We start from the raw sequence: 19,958 nt of genomic DNA, 5'->3' as shown, positions 1-19,958 counted from the left end.
AAGCTCAAATTAAACACTCTTTTTGATCTGACTAAGAGCCCTTTGAAGTCAACTAGGCTCTTAAAACTCCCACTGAGTGAAAAAAAGGATAGTCTCACCTCTTGGTGCAGGAGAGCTGCCTTTCTACAGGACTTCAGGGAGCTTCTATGCTCCTGTGGTTTATTCTCTGCTATTGTCTGAACAGTGCAGGAAAAGGCCTTTGGTCGGAAATCTGTCCTCGCCAAAAGCAGAAGTGGTTATAGTTCCCATGGGTCAATTGCAACATCATCGCTCAACAAATTAAGAAAGTGATGGGGTTCCATTGGGTGACACAGGAGACTACCCTTTTTTGTGGGTAATAAGAATGCACCCTCCATGCATATCAGATCACACTGATATTTTGTTTTGTTTTACAAGTTCTCTAGAGTCAGGTTTCAGGTTGTAGACGGTTTTATTCCAATACTTCCTCTTCAAAAAACTTTGGAGAACAATGGCAACCCAATGCCAGCCCCGAGATACATCCATCCATCAGACATTTAAGGTGGTTTTGATTCAACAAGCTGGAGCTGGGTCTACCTAGCTAACTATGGTTTCATCAATAGCTTGTGATTCTGCAGGGACAGGAATCTCTTACATGTAGTCCTTGACTTACGACCACAATTGAGCCCAAACGTTCTGTTGCTAAGTGAGACATTTGTTAGGTGAGTTTTGCCCAGGGGTGGGATTCAGCCAGTTCGCACCACTTCGGCAGAACCGGTATCTAATTTTTTGTTGCCCAGGCCCAGAACAGACTTCCAGAGGCGGCATCCACAAAGAGAACCGGTTGTTCACATATTTGAATCCCACCGCTGGTTTTGCCCTACTTTACGACCTCTCTTGCCACAGTTGTTACGTAAGTCACTGCAGCTGTTAAGTTAATAACACTGTGGTTAAGTGAATCTGTCTTCCTCATTGGCTCTGCTTGTCAGAAGTTTATAAAAGGGGATCACAGAGCCCTGGGCACTGCAACCACCATCAATAACGCCAAGCCTCTGGTTTTTGATCACGAGATCATGGGGATGCAGCAATGGTTGTCAGCGTGGAAAGACAGTCAAAAGTTACTTTTTCCAGTGCCATTGTATCTTTGGACAGTCAGTAAATGAACTGTTGTAAGTCAAGGACAACCTGTATAGGGCCACAAATCAGCTGTAATCATGCAGAATGTATCCTTTGCCTTCACTTCACCATCATACCTTCATACGACTTGCATGTACACGTGGACTAAGACACTTGGATGAGTCCTCCAAAGTGTAAGTGTTTTGTGCTCAGGGAAGCATAAAGAAAAAGTCTCAAAAAAACCCCAGTGTCTGAACCACACCCTTCCTCTACAATTCAGAAGCACCTTACTGCAGCCTGGACATACTGAAGACCCAGTGTGAAATAATGTAAACCAGCTCCTTAACTCAGCTTTCTTCACCTGGAAATGACTGGGTTTGTTCCGGCATGAGACTGCAAAAGATTACCCTGTTGAAAGCATTTTTCATCATCAACAGTGTCACAAGAGGAGCCTTATGCCAACTGACTAATATTTTTAAAAAGTTTCCTGCTAGGGCTGAGAATGCTGGCTGTGTAAGCTTGGTCATTGTTCATGAAGAAAATACTCACGTTTTGAAGGTACAGGTTGCAAGGAGATGATTGACACTGAAACTCCAAAGGTATTTTGGAATGGAATCAAAGCTCTACGCTCCTGTTATCAATGTTGACTCTACACTCAATGTTGATTCTGCCCTCTTAAGAGACTGGAGGCTAAAACATATAAAGAACGATTGCTGGAATTTGGGTGTGCCTAGTTTAATGAAAAAAGGGATGCGGCGGCTCAGTGGGTTAGGACACTGAGCTTGTTGATCAGAAGGTCGGTAGTTTGGCGGGTCAAATCCCGAGTGCCGTGTAACAGAGTGAGTGCCTGTTACTCATCCCAGCTTCTGTCAACCTAGCAGTTCGAAAGCACGTAAAAATGCAAGTAGAAAAATAGGGACCACTACGGTGGGAAGGTAACAGCGTTCCGTGTGCCTTTAGCGTCTAGTCATGCCGGCCACATGACGACGGAGACGTCCTCAGACAAGCGCTGGCTCTTCGGCTTTGAAACGGAGATGAGCACTGGCCCCTAGAGTCGGAAACGCATGTGCAGGGGAACCTTTATCTTTAGTTTAATGAAGAGAAGGACGAGGGGTGACAGGATAGCAGTGTTCTAATATCTCAGGGGTTGCCACAAAGAAGAGGAAGTCAAGCTATTCTCCAAAGCACCGGAAGGTGTGACAAGAAACAATGGATGGAAACTAACCAAAGAGAGAAGCAACCTAGAACTAAGGAGAAATTTCCTATTAGAACAATTAACCAGTGGAACAACCTGTCTATAGGGAAAGTCACAAATGGAAGATTTTCCACAAAAAAATGGTCCTTCATTCATTGCATCATCTTTAGAATCCATTTTGCTCAAGGGCAAAAAAATTAGTGGCAGTGGGAACTTCCAACTTCTTGATGGTTCAAATATGGCTGACCGCCCTCCAGGGACTGGCAAAAGGACTGGACCATTCAGCCTCTGGAGGAGAGGGTTCTATGCCAACTCACCATGGCCAATATCTCCAATATCAGTCTTCCAATATCTCAGGAGCTGCCACAAAGAAGAGGCAGCCAAGCTATTCTCCAAAGCGCCTGAAGGCAGGACAAGAAGCAACGGATGGAAACTAACCAAGGAGAGAAGCAACCTGGAACTAAGGAGAAACTTCCTGACAGTGAGAACAATTAACCAGTGGAACAACCTGCCTCCAGAAGCGGTTAATGCTCCAACACTGGAAGTTTTTAAGAAGAGACAGGACAGCCATTGGTCTGAAATGGTATAGGGTTTCCTGCCTGAGCAGGGGGTTGGGCTAGATGACCTCCAAGGTCCCTTCCAATTATTATTATTATTATTATTATTATTATTATTATTATTATTATTATTATTATTATTATTATTATTATTATTATTAACACACCATGGGACAACTTACTACGGGACAATTTGACACTGTATTACTCATTTCATTCAGCTACTTTTATTATTTGTGACCATGTTTTTGTCAAAATGGTTGTCACGCTTGTATTTCTGGGTGGACTTTCTTTATTATTATTGGTCACCATTCCACTGAAATTCATTTAACTTTTGTATTTGTTGAATAGTCCTGCAGCAAGTTCTCCCAAAGCGAGTTGGTCGTGGAATTTTCTGTGACATGTTGTCCATGGGCAAGTTGGTCAGGGTGAGACGGCCGCAGCGAGAGGGCCAGGGTGAGTTGTGCTGTTCCACTGGAGGGCTAGGGTGTGATCAATCTACTTGATCTCCAGTGGCTAAAGGAGGGGGCCAGTCTACTGAAACTTTGGTTAAGAGCACAACGGTGCAGCAGCACTGAAGTGACCATGAATTTGCCAAATTTTAATCCTTACAGAAGTCCTGGATCCTGGATTTTGGACCCATTCTGTAAGTTCGGCCGTTTGAGGTACCTTGGTTCCAAAATCGTTGTTCTGCGATGCACCGTTTCACCCAATTGAAATATGTAGACAGAGAGACACAAATGTTTTAGTAGTATGTATGTGTGTGTGTGTGTGTGTGAATTATTGCAGTTTTAATCAAGTAGCCTTATCCTCATTACATCTGGCATTTCTTAAGAATGATTGATTAACTATGAATCAAGTCAGTGTCAGTTCTTAGCAACCCTATAGATAAACGTTCTCTGGAATGGTCCTTAGGTAGCCCCGTTGCCACTATAACCGAGTCCATTCCCCCCCCTTGCTGCTTTTCACCCTCTTCTTCTCTTTCCCTCCCCTTTTCCCAGCATTACAGCCTTCTTCGGAGAGCTGGGTCTTCTTATAAGGTGTCTGAAATAGATCATCTGAGCCTGGTTACTGGTGCCTTGCATGATGACTCCGAGCTGATTTGTTTGATGCTTTATTTCTTGGCTATCCACAGCATCTTCAGGAGCCCAGCACTGAAGTTCAAAAACGTCAATCCTCTTTCTCTCCTGCTTCCACAAAAGCCAACGCTCACTTCCAAGGACTTTAATTTCTGTGGACCGCTGAATACTCCACATTGTCATATCTTAAGACTGGAACGTCTTTATTTTTCGGCTTGAACTCTAGGGCAGCATACTGCAATTCATCTGGCTCTGTTCTCCTTGGGCTTGGAACAGTGGAGACCTGGGGTCGTTTTGGCTTCCTTTCTCCAGCAGCTTTCGGCTTATTGACCAGGGATAATCTCAGACCCTGAAAGAAAGGAACAATGTTCTTGGAGAAAGGGGGGAAAAGCCCTCATTTTCTTTCCTTGTTCTCACCTTATTTTCTAAGCAATTGTTGGGCACAAACAACCAAGAGATAGGAGGGAAATTTGCCAGTTACTAGCTTATCTTATAAGCAGCAGCTCAGTCCAGGCTGCAAAGCGAGATTCAGAATGTTCAAAGACACTCAGCCTTAATCAACTTATTAATGAACAAGGGCTTAAAGTTTTCGCTAATCCCTGCATTAAAAGTATGTTTAGAAGTGTTGTGTGGTTCAGGAAGGGTGTGTAACTACGCTCAGCGTTGCTTGAGAAGCGCTGCATGGGTCAGGGAGGGTATGCTAGAAGTGCTGAGCAGATCAAGGAGGATGAATGGGGGTGTGCGGGGGTACGGTGGGATGTATGGGAATGCATGAGAGGTGCCACACAGATCAGGGAGGGGTGCAGGGGTGCACAAAAGGTGCTACAGGAGTTGGGAGTGCACAAGAGGGGCTATGTAATTGAGGAGGGTGTGTGGCCATGCACAAAAGGAGCCACTTCACTTGGGGAAGGTGTGTGGGGTACACAAGTGGCTGATGTATCATGAGCTCAGAGGGACTGAGGAGGGTGAGTGAGTGGGGGACACTTACCTCAGTGAAATGTGGCCTTCCCTACTGGCTTCCCCATTGACTTTCTGGGGAAGCCAGCAGAGAAAGCTGCAAAGGGTGTTCACATGATCTCAGGGTGTTTGGCAATGAGTCATTAAGTGCAAACAGGTTGCTAAGCACCCAGGATGCTTAGCACATGATCACAAGGGTGCTGGGACAAGCCATACTTCAGATGACCAGTTGTAACTATCATTTGTTCAGCAGTGCTGTAACTTCAAACAGTCGCTGAGCAAATAGCTGTAATTCGAGGACTACCTGTATTCTTATTCTCCGTTCCTGAGATTGGCGTGATGGCAGAATATTTAAGATGACAGCGGGGAAAAAAAACTGCACTTGACTCATTGACATATGACACACAGAAGCGTTAATGCCTCAGTTTCCTCAAGGTTGGGTTAACTTAGGCCCTGGTCAACATTTGGGGTTGACCAGAGCCTAAAGAGGTTAGAACTGAACAGGAGTTAGATTTTGTTTTTAAGAAATAGGTTTCTTTTTCTTTTAATTAGATTATTACAAGCCTGGAGGCATTTACAAAAATTGTTTAGTAATTAGATTATTACAAGCCTGGAGGCATTTACAAAAATTGTTTAGATTTTTTTAAAAAATACCAGGAATCTATCTGATTTCAGAAAAAGCTTGATGGTTTCTAAAAGACTGGTCTTGCTGATCTCTGCTTTAGTTATTTGGGGCCTCTTTTCAATACATTGGCTTTTTAATGTATCTTTTCACAAGGCTCTTTTCGCCAATGTAAAGGTTCCTTACAAATGGAGTAAAGATCATAAACTCTTCTGGCAAGCTACATTTAAGGAAGGATTACAGCTTGACCAGAAAAACATGCCAGGTTGGCTTTTGATGAAAGGATTACAACAACAATGTGTTGTTTGCTTTTGAAAATCCCTGACTTAGGATCGTTTTAGGACAGCGAGAACTGATTTGGTACGAACGGAAGAATAAAACCAGCCACAGAAATGAAAGGTGGCTTTTGTTAGGTTTGAATCTGACAAGATTCCTTGAGCAACCATTTTGCGTTCCTCAGGTGGATCGGTAATTTGGAACAAAGTGCCAGAAGATGGCGATGAAATTCAGTTTAATAAAGACCTCGATTCAACCAGCCTGCTTTCTCTTAAGGACCTGTAAACTGCACAGGTCAGAAAGAAGGCTGAGAAAATATTTACAGACCATTCACATCTTGGACATCAACTCCTTCCCCTCAGGGCATCGCATGCCAAAACAACTAGACACAGGGATAGCTTTTTCCCTCATGCTATCGCTCGCTGAACACCTAATCCCCACAGTACTGTCTTATGTCTATTTACCCATGTAGTACGGCTGTATTACTTTTACCCTTCTCATCTGTTCCACTATCTTCTCTTATTGGTATCACTATTATGATTATTATTACTTTGTTGTTTTTGCATGTACACTGAGAGCTTATACACCGGAGACAAATCCCTTGTGTGTCTATCACACTTGGCCAATAAAGTATTCTGTTCTTTTCTGTTCTAATTTAGTCTGAACTCACTACTTCCTTCATTCTCCAGATGAGGAGAGCAAAATTACATGTGAAACCTACCGTTGGGAAAATGTTGCTGTAGATTTGACTAGAATTCTTGGGTTTCTCGTGAGGTTCTCTTTCAAAAGAGGTTCCTTTGACATGACCAGCTTTGGACAATGCTTTCTTCTGCTTGACGATCCTGGTAGCAAGTCAGTAGGACAATGTTAGGTTCTTACACTGTACATCTGTGGAGTCATAGAATGGATGGGACCTAGAAAATAATCTAATTCAGGGTTCCCCAAAGTGATCAATATTGACCCCAAAGGCTGATGAGATTATCCAAAGGGTAATCAACACTACTTTAACTAACAGTACTATAGGACTATCCAAGAGATTGTTGCTATTATTTTTGTATATTTATTACATTATTGTCATATAATAAATGTTTGGGGGCTAATGAGCAATTAGAAACTTCATCAAAGAGTTTAAAGGCTCTTGATGTAGCCCAATATCTACTATTAGAGGAATCCACTAGTACAGCAATAGTTATTTCAGAAATGAAGCCACAATCTTCTCTATTTTTTTTCTCCTAAAACTGATCTCTTAATCCCTAGCTTTTTGCTTGTGTCAATTCCCTAATCAATTACATCCATCATTTTTCCATCTCTTTCTCTTATTAATGATGCATTTCCTCCCCACAACAATGCAACACTCCATTTATTTGAAATCGTAATCAAATTGGGTTGGGGGCTTGTGTCTTTGTACACACTATATAAATACTAAGGATTCATATAGTGTCACCATAGTAGGATGAATCATACTTTGGCTCTTCCCAAATGTAACAATGGCAGATGGATAGTTTAGGCTGAATATCTGGAGTCAAGCAGAAAGTTTTCTTCACTAATATGTGTGTGTGTGTGTGTGTGTGTACACACACACACACACACACACACACACACATACACACACACTTGGGAGTAGCTTAGTGACAGTAATCAAACAAGCAATTTGTTTTCAAACAAATTCTGCCCCTTTATCCGGTATTCTTCTAATCCTAGAGAAGCTGCCAGCTACTTTGAGATCTGTCTAAAGTAGACCCATTAAAATTAGTGACAGATGTCATTTATTCTACTGGATCTATTCCATGCATGAAAAGTTGTGGATCTTTAAAATTTAATGTGGCTTATTAAAGCAGCTGTGTGACAAAGCCTGAAAGAGTGGCTGCTTTAAAGAGATGCTATACCAGTGCTGCTGCGTGATCTGAAACACTTCATCTGAATCTTTTTTAAGCATAGAATAAACACACATATATTGCTACACAGTCTCTACCTTTTTTCCTTGTTTCCATCCCTTTTTCGTCTTTCTGCAGTCAAATATCCCATAGAGAACGATATTTAGTATGTTGGCCCAGTTCTTCATTGTTGTTGACAACAGAACAATTAACAGACTGTTCGGCATTGTAACTCTGCTGAAATATACTAGGTCTAGAGCATAATGATTGTCATAATGATGCTTCTGAATTTCACCATTTACGTGTTGAAAACCTAGAATCTGGAATGGGGGACCAGGATCGATAAAATCTGCAATGGGCTGGCTATGATTAACTTATAGTGAGTTTTATAGATTGATACAAGTTATTGGTCAGAGTGTGATTTTTATCAATTCTACCCAAACATAATGACCTGGAGAGAAACTCACCTGATCAGGAATAAACACACCATGAAGATTCCAGCTCCCAGAAAAATTCCACAGAACCCAGCAATGAACAAAGCCTTATTAGATCTTCCTGCAATAATAAACCAAGAGCTCTGGAGAAAACCAAAAAATAGTTTCTTCTGGTCATGGTTTGGTAAGAGATTTTGGGAAAGTCTAATTCCCAAGACTATACTGCATGGAGATAGAGGAAGACCTCTGTTCCCAAGACTATAGAGCAGGGATCTCCAAAGTTGGCCGTTTTATGACTTGTGGACTTCAGCTCCCAGAATTCCTCAGCCAGGCACGCTGGCTGAGGAATTCTGGGAGTTGAAGTCCACAAGTCATAAAAGGGCTAAGTTTGAAGATCCCTGCTATGGAGAATCAGCAAGATGGTCTTGAAGGAAACAGATAAGAATCCGTACGGATAGTTCTTGATGTACAGCCATCCATTTAGGGACTTTTCTAAGTTATAATGGCACTGAAAAGAGTGACTTACAACTGATCCCCATCCTTATGACCATCGGGCCCTTTTCTATGGTCACATGATCAAAATCCGGGCACTTGGTAACCAGCAGGTGTTGATGATGACCGTAGGATCCCAACGTCATGTGCTTGTCATATGCAACCTTCCCAGCTGGCTTCTGACAAGCAAAATCAATGATGGGGACGGAGCCAAATTTGCTGAACAATTGTGTGATAAGCTTAACTGCAGTGATTTGCTTAATACCTCTGGCAAAAATGGTTGCTAAAATCAGGTGAAACTCACTTAACAACCCTGTTGCCTAGTAACAGAAGTTCGGATCCCCAGTTGTAGTTGTAAGTCAAGAGGCGTCTGAGGGGTCCTTGGTGCTCTCTGAGCTCGCTTGTTTTCTTGCAGATGTGTCGTGACCCTAACTAGGTAACATCATCATCAGTGCTAGATGATGTTACCTAGTTAGGGTCATGAAATGTCTGCAAGAAAACAAGCAAGCTCAGAGAGAGCACCAAGGACCCCTCATTTCAAGCCTCAGCTACAAATAATTCTCCTTCAAGGAGTACCCGTAGCAGAAATTTGCCAGCCTAAAACGACCTCCCCCTTCTCTTACGTTTACTCTCCTAAAAATCACGGAGGGTCCTTTCTGAAATGTCTTCACCCTTCCTTGAAAGTCATATTTCATTTATCAGACTATTGTCTAGGCCAGGGGTAGGCAACCTCGGCTCTCTTATGACTCATGGACTTCAACTCCTAGAATTCCTGAGCCAGCCATGCTGAGGGGAAAGGGAGAGGCTTCCATGCTGAGCTATGCTGGCTCAGGAATTCTGGGAATTGAAGTCCACGAGTCATAAAAGAGCCGAGGTTGCCCATCCCTGGCCTAGGCTGTGGGTTTTCCTCCTTCCCCCGAGGATAATTCCCACGTATCCTTACACGCGCCTGGTGGAGTTCCTTACCTGTGGACGATTCTGAAGTTGGGTCTGCCTGGGCACTCAACAGGAATTGCATGGTTTGGATTCCATAAGAATTGCTCCCTATGCAGATAATATTATGAGCTCTATCCAGGCTGCCAGTCCAGTTTAAGGTACTGGTGACTTCATTCTTCTGGGTTAAAGCTTGGACTCTCTGGTTTCCTCTTGTCCTGGTTATCCTCTCCCCATCCACTTCCCACTCGATCTGGGGGGGTGGTTTAGCATGCAGGGTACAGCTACACAGGAAGCCACTGTCGTGATAATAACAGGTTGTATTTTTCTGGGGGCTTCTGCTGACTTTGGGGGCATCTGGAAAAAAACAAAAACAAAAGAGCCATGTAGTTCAAAGGTCTTTAATTTAGTTAAGACTTTCATTTCTCTACATGAAAAGAAAAAAGGTGCCACGTTGTTTTTTTTCCAAACCTAGGGCTGCCATAGTGATAAAAGCATCATTCATAAGAGTCTCGCTCTCCTATTATAGGCCCTTCAGATCTCATTTCACCTCCCTCATTATGAACGTCCTAGTTGGCTTGTGGTATCCAGGAATCTCTCTCATATTCTTTCTCTCTTCCACAGAATGGATCCTTGGTGGGTTTTCTGCCAAGGATGAGCAATGTCCTATAGCTCAAGATGTCAACAGCTTTAATATCTTCCCTCCAGAAGGAAGTGCCTTCTAGAGCATCGTGGTTCACTCACATGTCACATAGAGCCGGAAGGTCCCATTAACAAAGCCAATCGAGTTTGTGACTTTGCACATATATACACCCTCGTCTTCAACTGTCAGATTGGTTAGTCTCAACTGGTTTTCTGGAGAGTTCTGCAAATGGCTGTCGCCTTTCATCCAACTCGCTCTGCCTGGAGGATTGCTATCTGCTTTGCAGAATATCTCCAGCAAGTCACCTTCTTGGGCTGTCAACTCAGAGCCATTGGCCAGCTCCCCGGAGCAACCTGAAACCAGAGTAAAGCATCCATCATTTCCATGAAAGAGCTAGAGAGCCTTGGTCAAGCCAGCCACTGGCCTCCTTCAGAAAACAGAGGAGTCCTGCTCATAGTCGCACCCTAAGGTACCTTGGGTGAGTATGGAGCCTCTCCTGTGAGTTTGGGAGGTCTTGAAAATCAGCATCCTTGGACGATCTGAAGAAAAAAAACAACAACACATCAAGCTCCATGAGAGAAAAAGTTTTGTGGAGAAGAAAGATAAAACCTCTGGCCTGCAAGACAGGGCATCTTAAAGATTGCATCTGGTCACTAGATGACAAGTGTGATGAAGTGAGGGGTTGCACTTTCTCTCGCCAAAGGCTAAAGAGCCAAATTTTCATGGCTTTTCAGTGACAGAAGGAGGAGTCCGAAGTTCAAAATAAAGGATCCAAGGTGTGTGGATTCTGTACTCTTCAGCCCAGGGGTCTAGGACAATTGGCCATAGCCACATGTTGTAGACACTTGACCACGGCCTCAGGGGGTTAGCTAGGGTAGGGGGGCAGGAAGTGGCTACAACAATATGGCTGCGGCCAATTGTCCCATTCCGTCAGCCTAGCACCCCGACAATCAAGTACACATTTATGAGTTAAAAAGGTAAAGGTAAAGGTTCCCCTGCACATGTGTGCTAGTTTCCGACTCTAGGGGCCGGTGCTCATCTCCGTTTCAAAGCTGAAGAGCCAGCGCTTGTCCGAGGACGTCTTCACGGTCATGTGGCCGGCATGACTAGACGCCAAAGGCACACGGAACGCTGTTACCTTCCCACCGTAGTGGTCCCTATTTTTCTACTTGCATTTTTTACGTGCTTTCGAACTGCTAGGTTGGAAGAAGCTGGGACGAGTAACATTTATGAGTTACTGACTCACAAATTACTGATATTTCCCGCATTGTGTATTGTACACATTTCCTGAATGGGACATCGTGTATTCTTTTCACATCGTTATTTGCAGGAGGGAAAGGAGGAAAGAGAATGATGTAGAATAATTTCTAATTTAAACTTCCTTTTGGCATTCTGAGAATCTAGATTTGTTTTGTTGTTGTTGTTGTTGTTGTTTTAGGAGTAAAAAAGTGGCAACTCCTAGAGAAACAAGCCGGTATCAGATTTTCCATCCTTACAGCAATTCTACAGATGCAGCTGCACAACCCGTAGCATTTCAATACAATTTCTTACTGAGGAAGATTTTTTTTAATCTGCTTTTAGGGGGGAAAATAATCTTCATTTTCCCTGAGGCAGCCTTTTCTAATCTTGTATCTCTCCCAGTACTTTGGGTTATAATTTCCATCATCCCCAGCCTTCAAGACAGAATAGAATAGATTGATAAAGATGTCTCTCCAAAGCGAAGCACACCAAAAGCTGAAAGAAAAGGGTTTGAAGCAGGAGATCAGAGAAATGGATTCGGCGAGTGGATCCAGCTTTCCTTGCTCAACTTTTCTTTTAGGAAATAGAACACCACAACCATATTCCTTTCCTCAGTTTATACCATTGTAACTTCCCCTCAAAAGTGTGTAGCCTGTTTTTTTGTGCTAAAAGGGAGATGCAACTGAAATGTTTTTAAGAAAGGAAATTTGTAGTTTGAGCACTGCTGCTTATGGCAACTTTTGTAGAAGGCGCCGTTCCTTGTTAGCTCTTGTATAATTGTAAGGCAGCAGCTGTGGCTGACAAAGGATTAAGAGATATGGTACCATTAACTTGGTGCCATAAGGGATCTTCTTCAAGGGACCACAAGAAGACCTTCTGCTATTTATAATGAAGTAGCTTCCAATTATACACACAATTCTAATCAAACCACTCTCTCAATTCCCCTTTTTTCTATAATCTGTTTTTTCAAATCAAAACCACAAAATTATTTTCTTTCTTATGCAAAAACCATGCATACATACATGTATGTAGGAGATGACCAGGCTGTTAACATGTTATAAGTCATGAGCCTTTGCATGCCCACAAGAGATCTAAATCCAGCCCACCCTGAATGCTTTTCTTATCTCCTGCTCATTTCCCTTGACTGTTAGTAGCTCAGATTCTTGTAGAGAGCTTAAGCTTGCAATAAATCTTTATACTCATTTGAACTGCCGGAATCTCCTTGACTCCTTGACTCCCGGGCGCTTGACAATGTACATGTTTTCTATTCTCTTTTTTTCCCCTCTACCTACTATTCTTCCTTTTTCTTTTTTTTTCTTTTTCAAATTTATTGGCCACTCATCTCACCACAGGGTAACTCTGGGCAGCTTACAATATTAAAAAAAAATAAAACTATATAAATGAAATACTACAAAAGTATAAAAATACAAAATAAATAGCTAAAAGGTGGGTAGGGAGGGAATAGGATAAACAGGAAGGATCTGATATTAATCAGATAAACCAGCCCACATGAAGACCCTCCTTTGAATCTTCAAGCCAGCTGGCAGAGACAGATCTGCAGGGTCTTGCAGAAGGTCAGTAAGATGACCTCATTCTGAGGGTCAAGATGTTCCAGAATGCAAGTGCAATGGCAGAAATGGGTCTTCTGGACCACACCAGCCAGAACACCCTGACTGGTGGGGCCAGCAGTATGGCTCCTCTGCCAGCGCTGTTGGAGCAACCAATCCCAGTGAGATGAGACAGTCACTTAAGTAACCTGGATGGATGCCATGGGTCACATTTTCACATTTTTTTTATCCCATTTATATCCCGCCCTTCTCCGAAGACTCAGGACAGCTTACAATCTAAGAAGCACAAATCAATGTGCTTAGCAATAGCCTTCATTCTATGTATATGCCTGCTTATTAGGGCTTTCGCCCCCCCCCCTCAAGCGGCATTATTACAAAGTCAGCTTATTGCCCCCAACAATCTGGGTCCTCATTTTACCTACCTCGGAAGGATGGAAGGCTGAGTCAACCTTGAGCCTGGTGGGACTCAAACCTGCACTAATTGCAGGCAGCTGGTGTTACTTAAGGAGGCATTAGCCCACTGCTCCACCAAGGCTCTTGTCTTTTTCTTTCTTATGAGCTAAACTCTTTTAATAAAAGCCTATTTAAAAGAAGAAGACCTTCTGATAGGCCACCTAGAATGATGGTCAACAGGCACTCACATCAACACTCACTTGTGGAGAGCCCCACTAATGGAAGATTCACCTGGGTAAGGATGTATTGACCATGTTCTGCTGCAGCAGATGAAGTGGGAGGGTTTGCTGGATCGTTGTAAGTCAAGCTACAGTGGATGAGTGTTTTCAGCTATATAACCCAACAACAAGTAAATCTTACATTGGACAATAACTTCCACCGTCGTCTTGACTGATCCGTACTGATTATTTGCCAGGCACTGATATTTTCCAGCATCCTCTGGTCCAATTTCACTCAGTTCAAAGTAATTCTTGGGTTGACCAATTTTCTCGTTCCCCTTCATCCAGGATAGGTTGGGAGTTGGTCTACCATCAGCAATACAGATCAGGTTGACAGTGGTTCTTTCCTGGGCTATCACACGGTTCAATCCCTCTTTCCTTTGCCATTCTGATGAGCCTGCAAGCATTTAGGAGCATCAAACAGGGAGCTACCCAAAACTGCATATTGGAAGCCACCTCCCCAGATTTGGCATAATTTCAGAAAATCAAGATAACTGAATATTTTGTTGTTTGGTTTCATTCATGAAATATATAATGCAAATGACCTTGACCTTGTAAGATGGGGGGAAGAGATGTTGCTTAGGGAATGATCAGATAAAACGGGGAGAGCTTTTCAAGCTTGCAAGAATATTTGGGGAACAGAGCAGAGAGTCAGCATTCTGGTACTAGGCTTGAAGGGAATCTGCAAAAACATCCACAATTTGAAATCTTACCATAGTGTCCTGAGTCCATCACGTTTACTGTGATATTGATTTTCTGGGGTGGTTCTGAAACGTAGGAAGAGGAAAAATGAGAGTTCCTTGCCCAGAAGGCACACAGGGCCAGCAAGCTCACGAAAGACAGAAAAACAGAAAGCTTTGACTACTGCGCGTATAAATATGAGATTACAATGTAATCAGCCTTGGTGGCTGCATTTTAGAGTCGGAGGTTGGAATAAAGAATAAGTCAAGCTCAACTCCTGATGACATCAGAGAAATATGCATGTGGTTTTCTAGGCAATGATACAGAAGAGGTTTTGCCAATGCAACCTTCATGAATGTTTTGTCAACTTTCTAATCTAAGCCCTGGGATTTTTTTACTGGTCTCTTAATTCAGCACCAAACAGCTTCAACCCTTAGCTGTCTGAGATCAGTTAAGGTCAGCTGGATGCTATGGGCAAAGTGAAGAATGCTGTCCTTAAAATCAAAGGTAACACCTCTTTCACAGAGATTTTAAAGATGCTGGCTGGAACATTCACACCACCCAGCTTCTTCCTAAAGTCTTACTTTCTTATATAGAAGAAGAGAGCCATGGTGGCACAGTGGTTACAATGCAGTATTGCAGGCTAACTCTGCCCACTGTCAGCAGTTCAAACTTCACTGGCTCAGGGTTCTCAGCCTTCCATTCTTCTGAGGACCCAGATTATTGGGGGCAATAGGCTGACTCTGTAAACCACTTAGTGTGGGCTATAAAGAACCGTGAAGTGGTATATAACTCTAAGTGCTATGGTTAATAGGTTCAATTCTGTGAGAATCAGGGTATGTAGGAAAGAGATTTGTGTTGTTGTTGTTGTTGTTTTCCTACTTGTTTTTTTCTGTTTTCCCATGTACTTCTTTTGCACCATTGAATACTGTTTGGGCAATTTCTCAGACACTTCTTTTATTTGGGGGTCTTGTCCAGAGTGATCTATTTTAATACTTCCTTCACTTGGCTTGCCTTCCTTCATAGTGATATCGCTAGCACCCCCTCTTTTTGTGCTAAGAAGCAGTGATCAATTTGTTGTTTTGACTGCATGGCATCCTGATGTCCTTCAAATATTGTGAACACAATTCCCGGTCAACACATGTGATAGGGGCTATAATCCAAAATATCTGGAAGGCATCAAGTAACATATCTCCCCTTTTAAAGCAAGGTTCTCCAAACTTGGCAACTTTAAGACCTGTGGATTTCAACTCCCAGAATTCCCCAGCTAGGTATGCTATGTTGGCTGGGGAAATCTGGGAGTTGAAGTCCACAGGTCTTAAAGTTGCCAAGATTGGGGACCCCCGCTTTACAGCAGCAAAGGGGACCTCAACCACAGATTGCACTTTGGTACTTAATATTGGCAGGACATAATCTAATTCATTTCCTTTGCTGAGTCAACATTGGAAGATATTGGAAGGAGAGGAGGCAATTCTTTGCTCATCATTGTAGTTGCAGGCCTCCAAAGGAGTGGAGGGATAGAGGAAGAAAGTCAAAAAAGGCAAAATGGTGGGCACTGGAAGTGACTGAAGGTGCAATTTTTTATAACATGTTATGCACATGTAATGCACATGTAATGAAATGAGGCTTCAGTCACACAGTCACAGTTGCTATCTTGCTTGTGTTTTTTTTTTACCCAATGTATAGATATCTCCTAATAGCTGATCTCCTACTGGTAGATCTTTTCTGATCTCTTTATAATAGACAATAACAGTTCAGCAAAATGAATAAGTCATCCAACAATAGAAAACTGCTTACCTATCACATAAACACAAGGTGAAGTATGTCCCATTTCTTGGACAAAAGAAAATTTTAGTTGACCTTGACTTTTTCCCTCAATTCGCAAGTAGTATTGTCCTTCATCTTCTATCTGAGCCTCCGTGATGACAAGGGAACAATTTCCTTTATTTGAATCTCCTAATAAAAAAAAGCGATCCTTGGTTGAATGTTTGACTGTCTGGCTTTTGTCATTGGTAGCTACAGGCCTGCAGGCACGAGAAACCAATGGAGAACAGAGGGATAATTGTGGCTGATATTTAATCCAGTAAGCATTTATACTCTCATGCTGCCGCAGGTGTTCCGATTTATAAGTGAACTGGCACGGAATATAAACAGCGAGACCACGTTGCACGGAGACAGAAGAAGGCACAGTGATACTATAATCTTTTGTTCCTTGACTTCTGATTCCTGATCCAAGAAAAAAAAACAAAATTAGTTTGGATACAGACAAAGCCTAAATGAAAGCACTGGAAAACCTCTTGAGGTTTCTTATAGGACTAACTCATAAAGTGGAAAGCATCACAAGTAATCAAGCCCTCCAAAACATGAGGCCATATGTCCACTGTGCGCCCTCTCCACCACAACAGTGGGCTCCAGAGATTGAAAGAGAAGATGGCGTTCAGCAGCTAAGGGTCCTCTATGTTATGGCATTATTTGGCTATGTTGGCGAACAAGAACATTGTGCTGAACTATGGTGTACTTTTGGTGTTTGGGAATTGTACATAACAAAAACACAGCAATTGTCTATTGTTAAGCCAGGTTTAGAGTGATATGTCCACTACAGACATAGTGTCCAAGACAATAAATAATAGATGGAACTCTACAATGAAATGATTCTCTGTTGTTTAACAAGATGCAAGGGAAAAAAATAATTGGACAGTTCCTTATAGGACAAAAAGGTGAACTTTGCCAATTGGTTGAACCATCTCAGCTGGAAGGGATAGACTGAATCAAGAGATGTGTAAAGACTGCAGCCAAAATAGCAATAGCAATAACACTTAGTGTCATGGTTCCAATAGATGAGACCAATTCAAGCAGAACTCTTAAGAGTTTTCCTCTAAGAACATGTTTATTGGTTACAAAGTATCGGCACAGTCAAAAGTGAAACCCAGACTAAAGTCCCCTCCAAAAGAAACAGTAATACAAAGTTAAAATTCCCACCCCAAAACCTTTGCAATCAACTGCGTTTCCCAATAGAATAGTTTGGCGGGCTTTCTGACATTAGGCTCAAACCCCCAAGTTGAAGGAACAGAAATGACCTTGGTTCCCACAGGACAAAGAATTGTTTAGCATAAAATGTCTCATTCTTTCTCTCCCCCCCCCCAATCACGTGGCAACCGAAAACGAGCAAGATGTCTTCAGTCAGGTTCAATGCAGGTTTGACACTTAGACTTATATACCACTTCACAATGCTTTACAGCCCTCTTTAAGCAGTTTACAGAGTCAGCCTCTTACCGCCAACAATCTGGGCCCTCATTTTACCCACCTCCAAAGGATGGAAGGATGAGTCAACCTTGAGCCAGTGAGGACTGAACTGCTGGCAGCTGGCAGTCAGCAGATGTAGCTGCAGTACTGCATTCTAACCCCTGTGCCACCAATGCAACCAACATTCAGCTGTTGGAAACTCATCTAAGAATTCTCTAGATCTCTCACTATCTTTATTTATAGATCTCCCTGTCTGGGAATAACTCATACAATGTTCTGTATCTGGTTACAGAGTTGGTTACACAGTTGGGGTTCCGTCTACAATATTGCTAGTTTCTCATTCTGCCTTATAGCCGTAATATTCTCTGGAGATCTCTCATCAAAGTCTAAACCAGGAGCAGGCAACCTCGGCTCTTTTAGGACTTGTGGACTTCAACTCCCAGAATTCCTGAGTCAGCATGGCTGGTTCAGGAATTCTGGGTATTGAAGTCCACAAGTCATAAAAGAGCCAAGGTTGCCTATCCGTGGTCTAAACCAAAGCTGATTTTTCTTAGCTTCTCAAAACAGGCAAGTTGCTCCTGATCAACTTGGGCCCTAGTAAATAAATCAAATTTTGTAGAAATGTCATCAGTCTCCAGTATGAGAGTGGCAACCACTGCTCCAAAGGAAGCTGAAATCAAAGTAGAACAACCTTCTGTCCACCGGATATGTTGAACCCTATCATCCCCAATGTCAACCGGACAATATTTTTTAATTCCATATTTTTCTTACTTTAGTACATGCCACCTACCTTTGCAGAGAAGGGCCAAGATCATTGCCAAAGACAGAGACAGTCTCTTTTTCTTACAGGGAAGAAGCCTTATCCACCAAGCACTCTCGTTTGCTGGCATCTTGTTTTACCTTGATATTTATGTGAAAGGAGGAGCTCTGTAGTAGGAAGAGAAGCCGTGTGATCTGGTGTGCCTGCAAGAAGCCAAAGAAATACATTGGCAATGGTCATAGAGATGCCTGGCGAACACGAAGAAGAAGTGCATCCAAAGGGCTTGGAGTATCTAGGAATAACTTGTTCAATTATCTTAAGCAGACCACCTTGTCACTTGAATGGGTTATCAATGCAGGGCTATGTTAACAGAATTCACCTGAAATCAATAAATCAGAATAGAGCCGGATGGAACCTTGGAGGTCTTTTACTCCAACTCTCTGCTCAAGCAGGAGACCCTATCCAGGGGTAGGCAACCTTGGCTCTTTTATGACTTGTGGACTTCAACTCCCAGAATTCCTGAGCCAGCATGGGGGAAACTATGGCCCCCCTCATGACTCGTGGACTTCAACTCCCATAATTCCTGAGCCAGCATGGGGAACTATGGCCCCCTCATGACTCATGGACTTCAACTCCCAGAATTCCTGAGCCAGCATGGGGGAACTACGGCCCCTTCATGACTCATGGACTTCAACTCCCAGAATTCCTGAGCCAGCATGGCTCAGCATGGAAACCTCTCCCTTTCCCCTCAGCATGGCTGGCTCAGGAATTCTGGGAGTTGAAGTCCACAAGTCAGAAAAGAGTCAAGGTTGCCTACCCCTGGTCTAGACCAGGGGTGTCAAACTCAATTTCATTGAGGGCCGCATCAGCATTGCGGTTGCCCTCAAGGGGCCGGGTTGGTATGGCCAGGGTGGGCTTGGCCTACTGGGTGGGCGTGGCTAAAGTGCGTACGGCCTACTGGGTGGGTGTGGCCAGCTCTACATCGTTCGCATCAAGGGTGCCTATGGGGACCTGGGCAGGAGTGGGACAGATCTGAGGGTCTCAGGCAGAAAGAGGGTCTCCGGGCCAGGGCCAAGGCAGTGGGAGCCGTTCCCTCACTGTTTCCAGGATGGCTTCACGGGCCACATGAAACCACTTTGCGGGCCAGATCTGGCCCCCGGGCCTTGTGTTTGACATGTCTGGTCTAGACCATCTCAGATAGAGGGCTGTCCAGTCCTTTCTTAAAAACCTCCAGTGATTAAATATTTTGGAAGATAGATGAGTTAACGAGTGATTCTCTGCCTGATTCCAGGCTGAACAATCCCAAGAGTCACAATTATTAACCTTCAACATGATTATTATTTGACATATTTGTCTTTTAACATCATCCAAATCTGTTTTGCACAGTATTTGGGCATGCTTGGATACAAGTCTGTGGTCTACAGAAGAGGTAATATGTTCTTTTCTTTAAAAAAAAATCTTAAGAAGAGATCTTACAGTAATTTAGTCAGTTAGGAAAGGGGAAAGTATTTTTATGGGAACCAAAATTATTCTTAATTACCTTAAAGTGTTAGTTTTAGATCGGGGGGGGGGGAATTGTGAGAAAAAGTAAAATAGACAGTGCAGATTCTGTTTGGTTTCCCACTTCCTCTTAGCAGATTCTGATACTCTTCAAAACAAC

The 19,958-nt window shown here is 43.0% G+C and overlaps 2 protein-coding genes across 2 annotated transcripts in view; both read right to left on the bottom strand.

Annotated features, from left to right (window-relative positions):
- The window catches only part of LOC308671866 (sialic acid-binding Ig-like lectin 13), a gene marked incomplete at its 3' end in the record, with an annotated part of 17,837 nt that extends 17,666 nt beyond the window's left edge, over nucleotides 1-171 (bottom strand). The window contains exon 1 of the mRNA XM_081334349.1: nucleotides 99-171. The remainder of the gene's footprint in view (nucleotides 1-98) is intronic.
- Nucleotides 172-3,752: 3,581 nt separating this feature from the next.
- LOC308672459 (sialic acid-binding Ig-like lectin 10) lies at nucleotides 3,753-16,186 on the bottom strand. Its single transcript, XM_081335419.1, has 9 exons — nucleotides 16,093-16,186; nucleotides 14,328-14,381; nucleotides 13,757-14,011; nucleotides 10,610-10,675; nucleotides 10,238-10,489; nucleotides 9,527-9,850; nucleotides 8,102-8,189; nucleotides 6,482-6,602; nucleotides 3,753-4,254 (listed from the first exon to the last, which is right to left on the bottom strand). The coding sequence occupies exons 1-9, from the start codon at nucleotides 16,124-16,126 to the stop codon at nucleotides 4,051-4,053; spliced, it is 1,398 nt and encodes a 465-aa protein (XP_081191545.1). The 5' UTR covers nucleotides 16,127-16,186; the 3' UTR covers nucleotides 3,753-4,050.
- Between the last annotated feature and the right edge of the window lie 3,772 nt (nucleotides 16,187-19,958).

This window comes from Vipera berus, assembly GCF_964194415.1.
Source record: "Vipera berus genome assembly, chromosome: 9".
Classification (NCBI taxonomy): Eukaryota; Metazoa; Chordata; class Lepidosauria; order Squamata; family Viperidae; genus Vipera; species Vipera berus.
The sequence above is the reverse complement of the archived record's forward strand: the minus strand, read 5'-3'. Positions and strand labels throughout refer to the sequence as shown.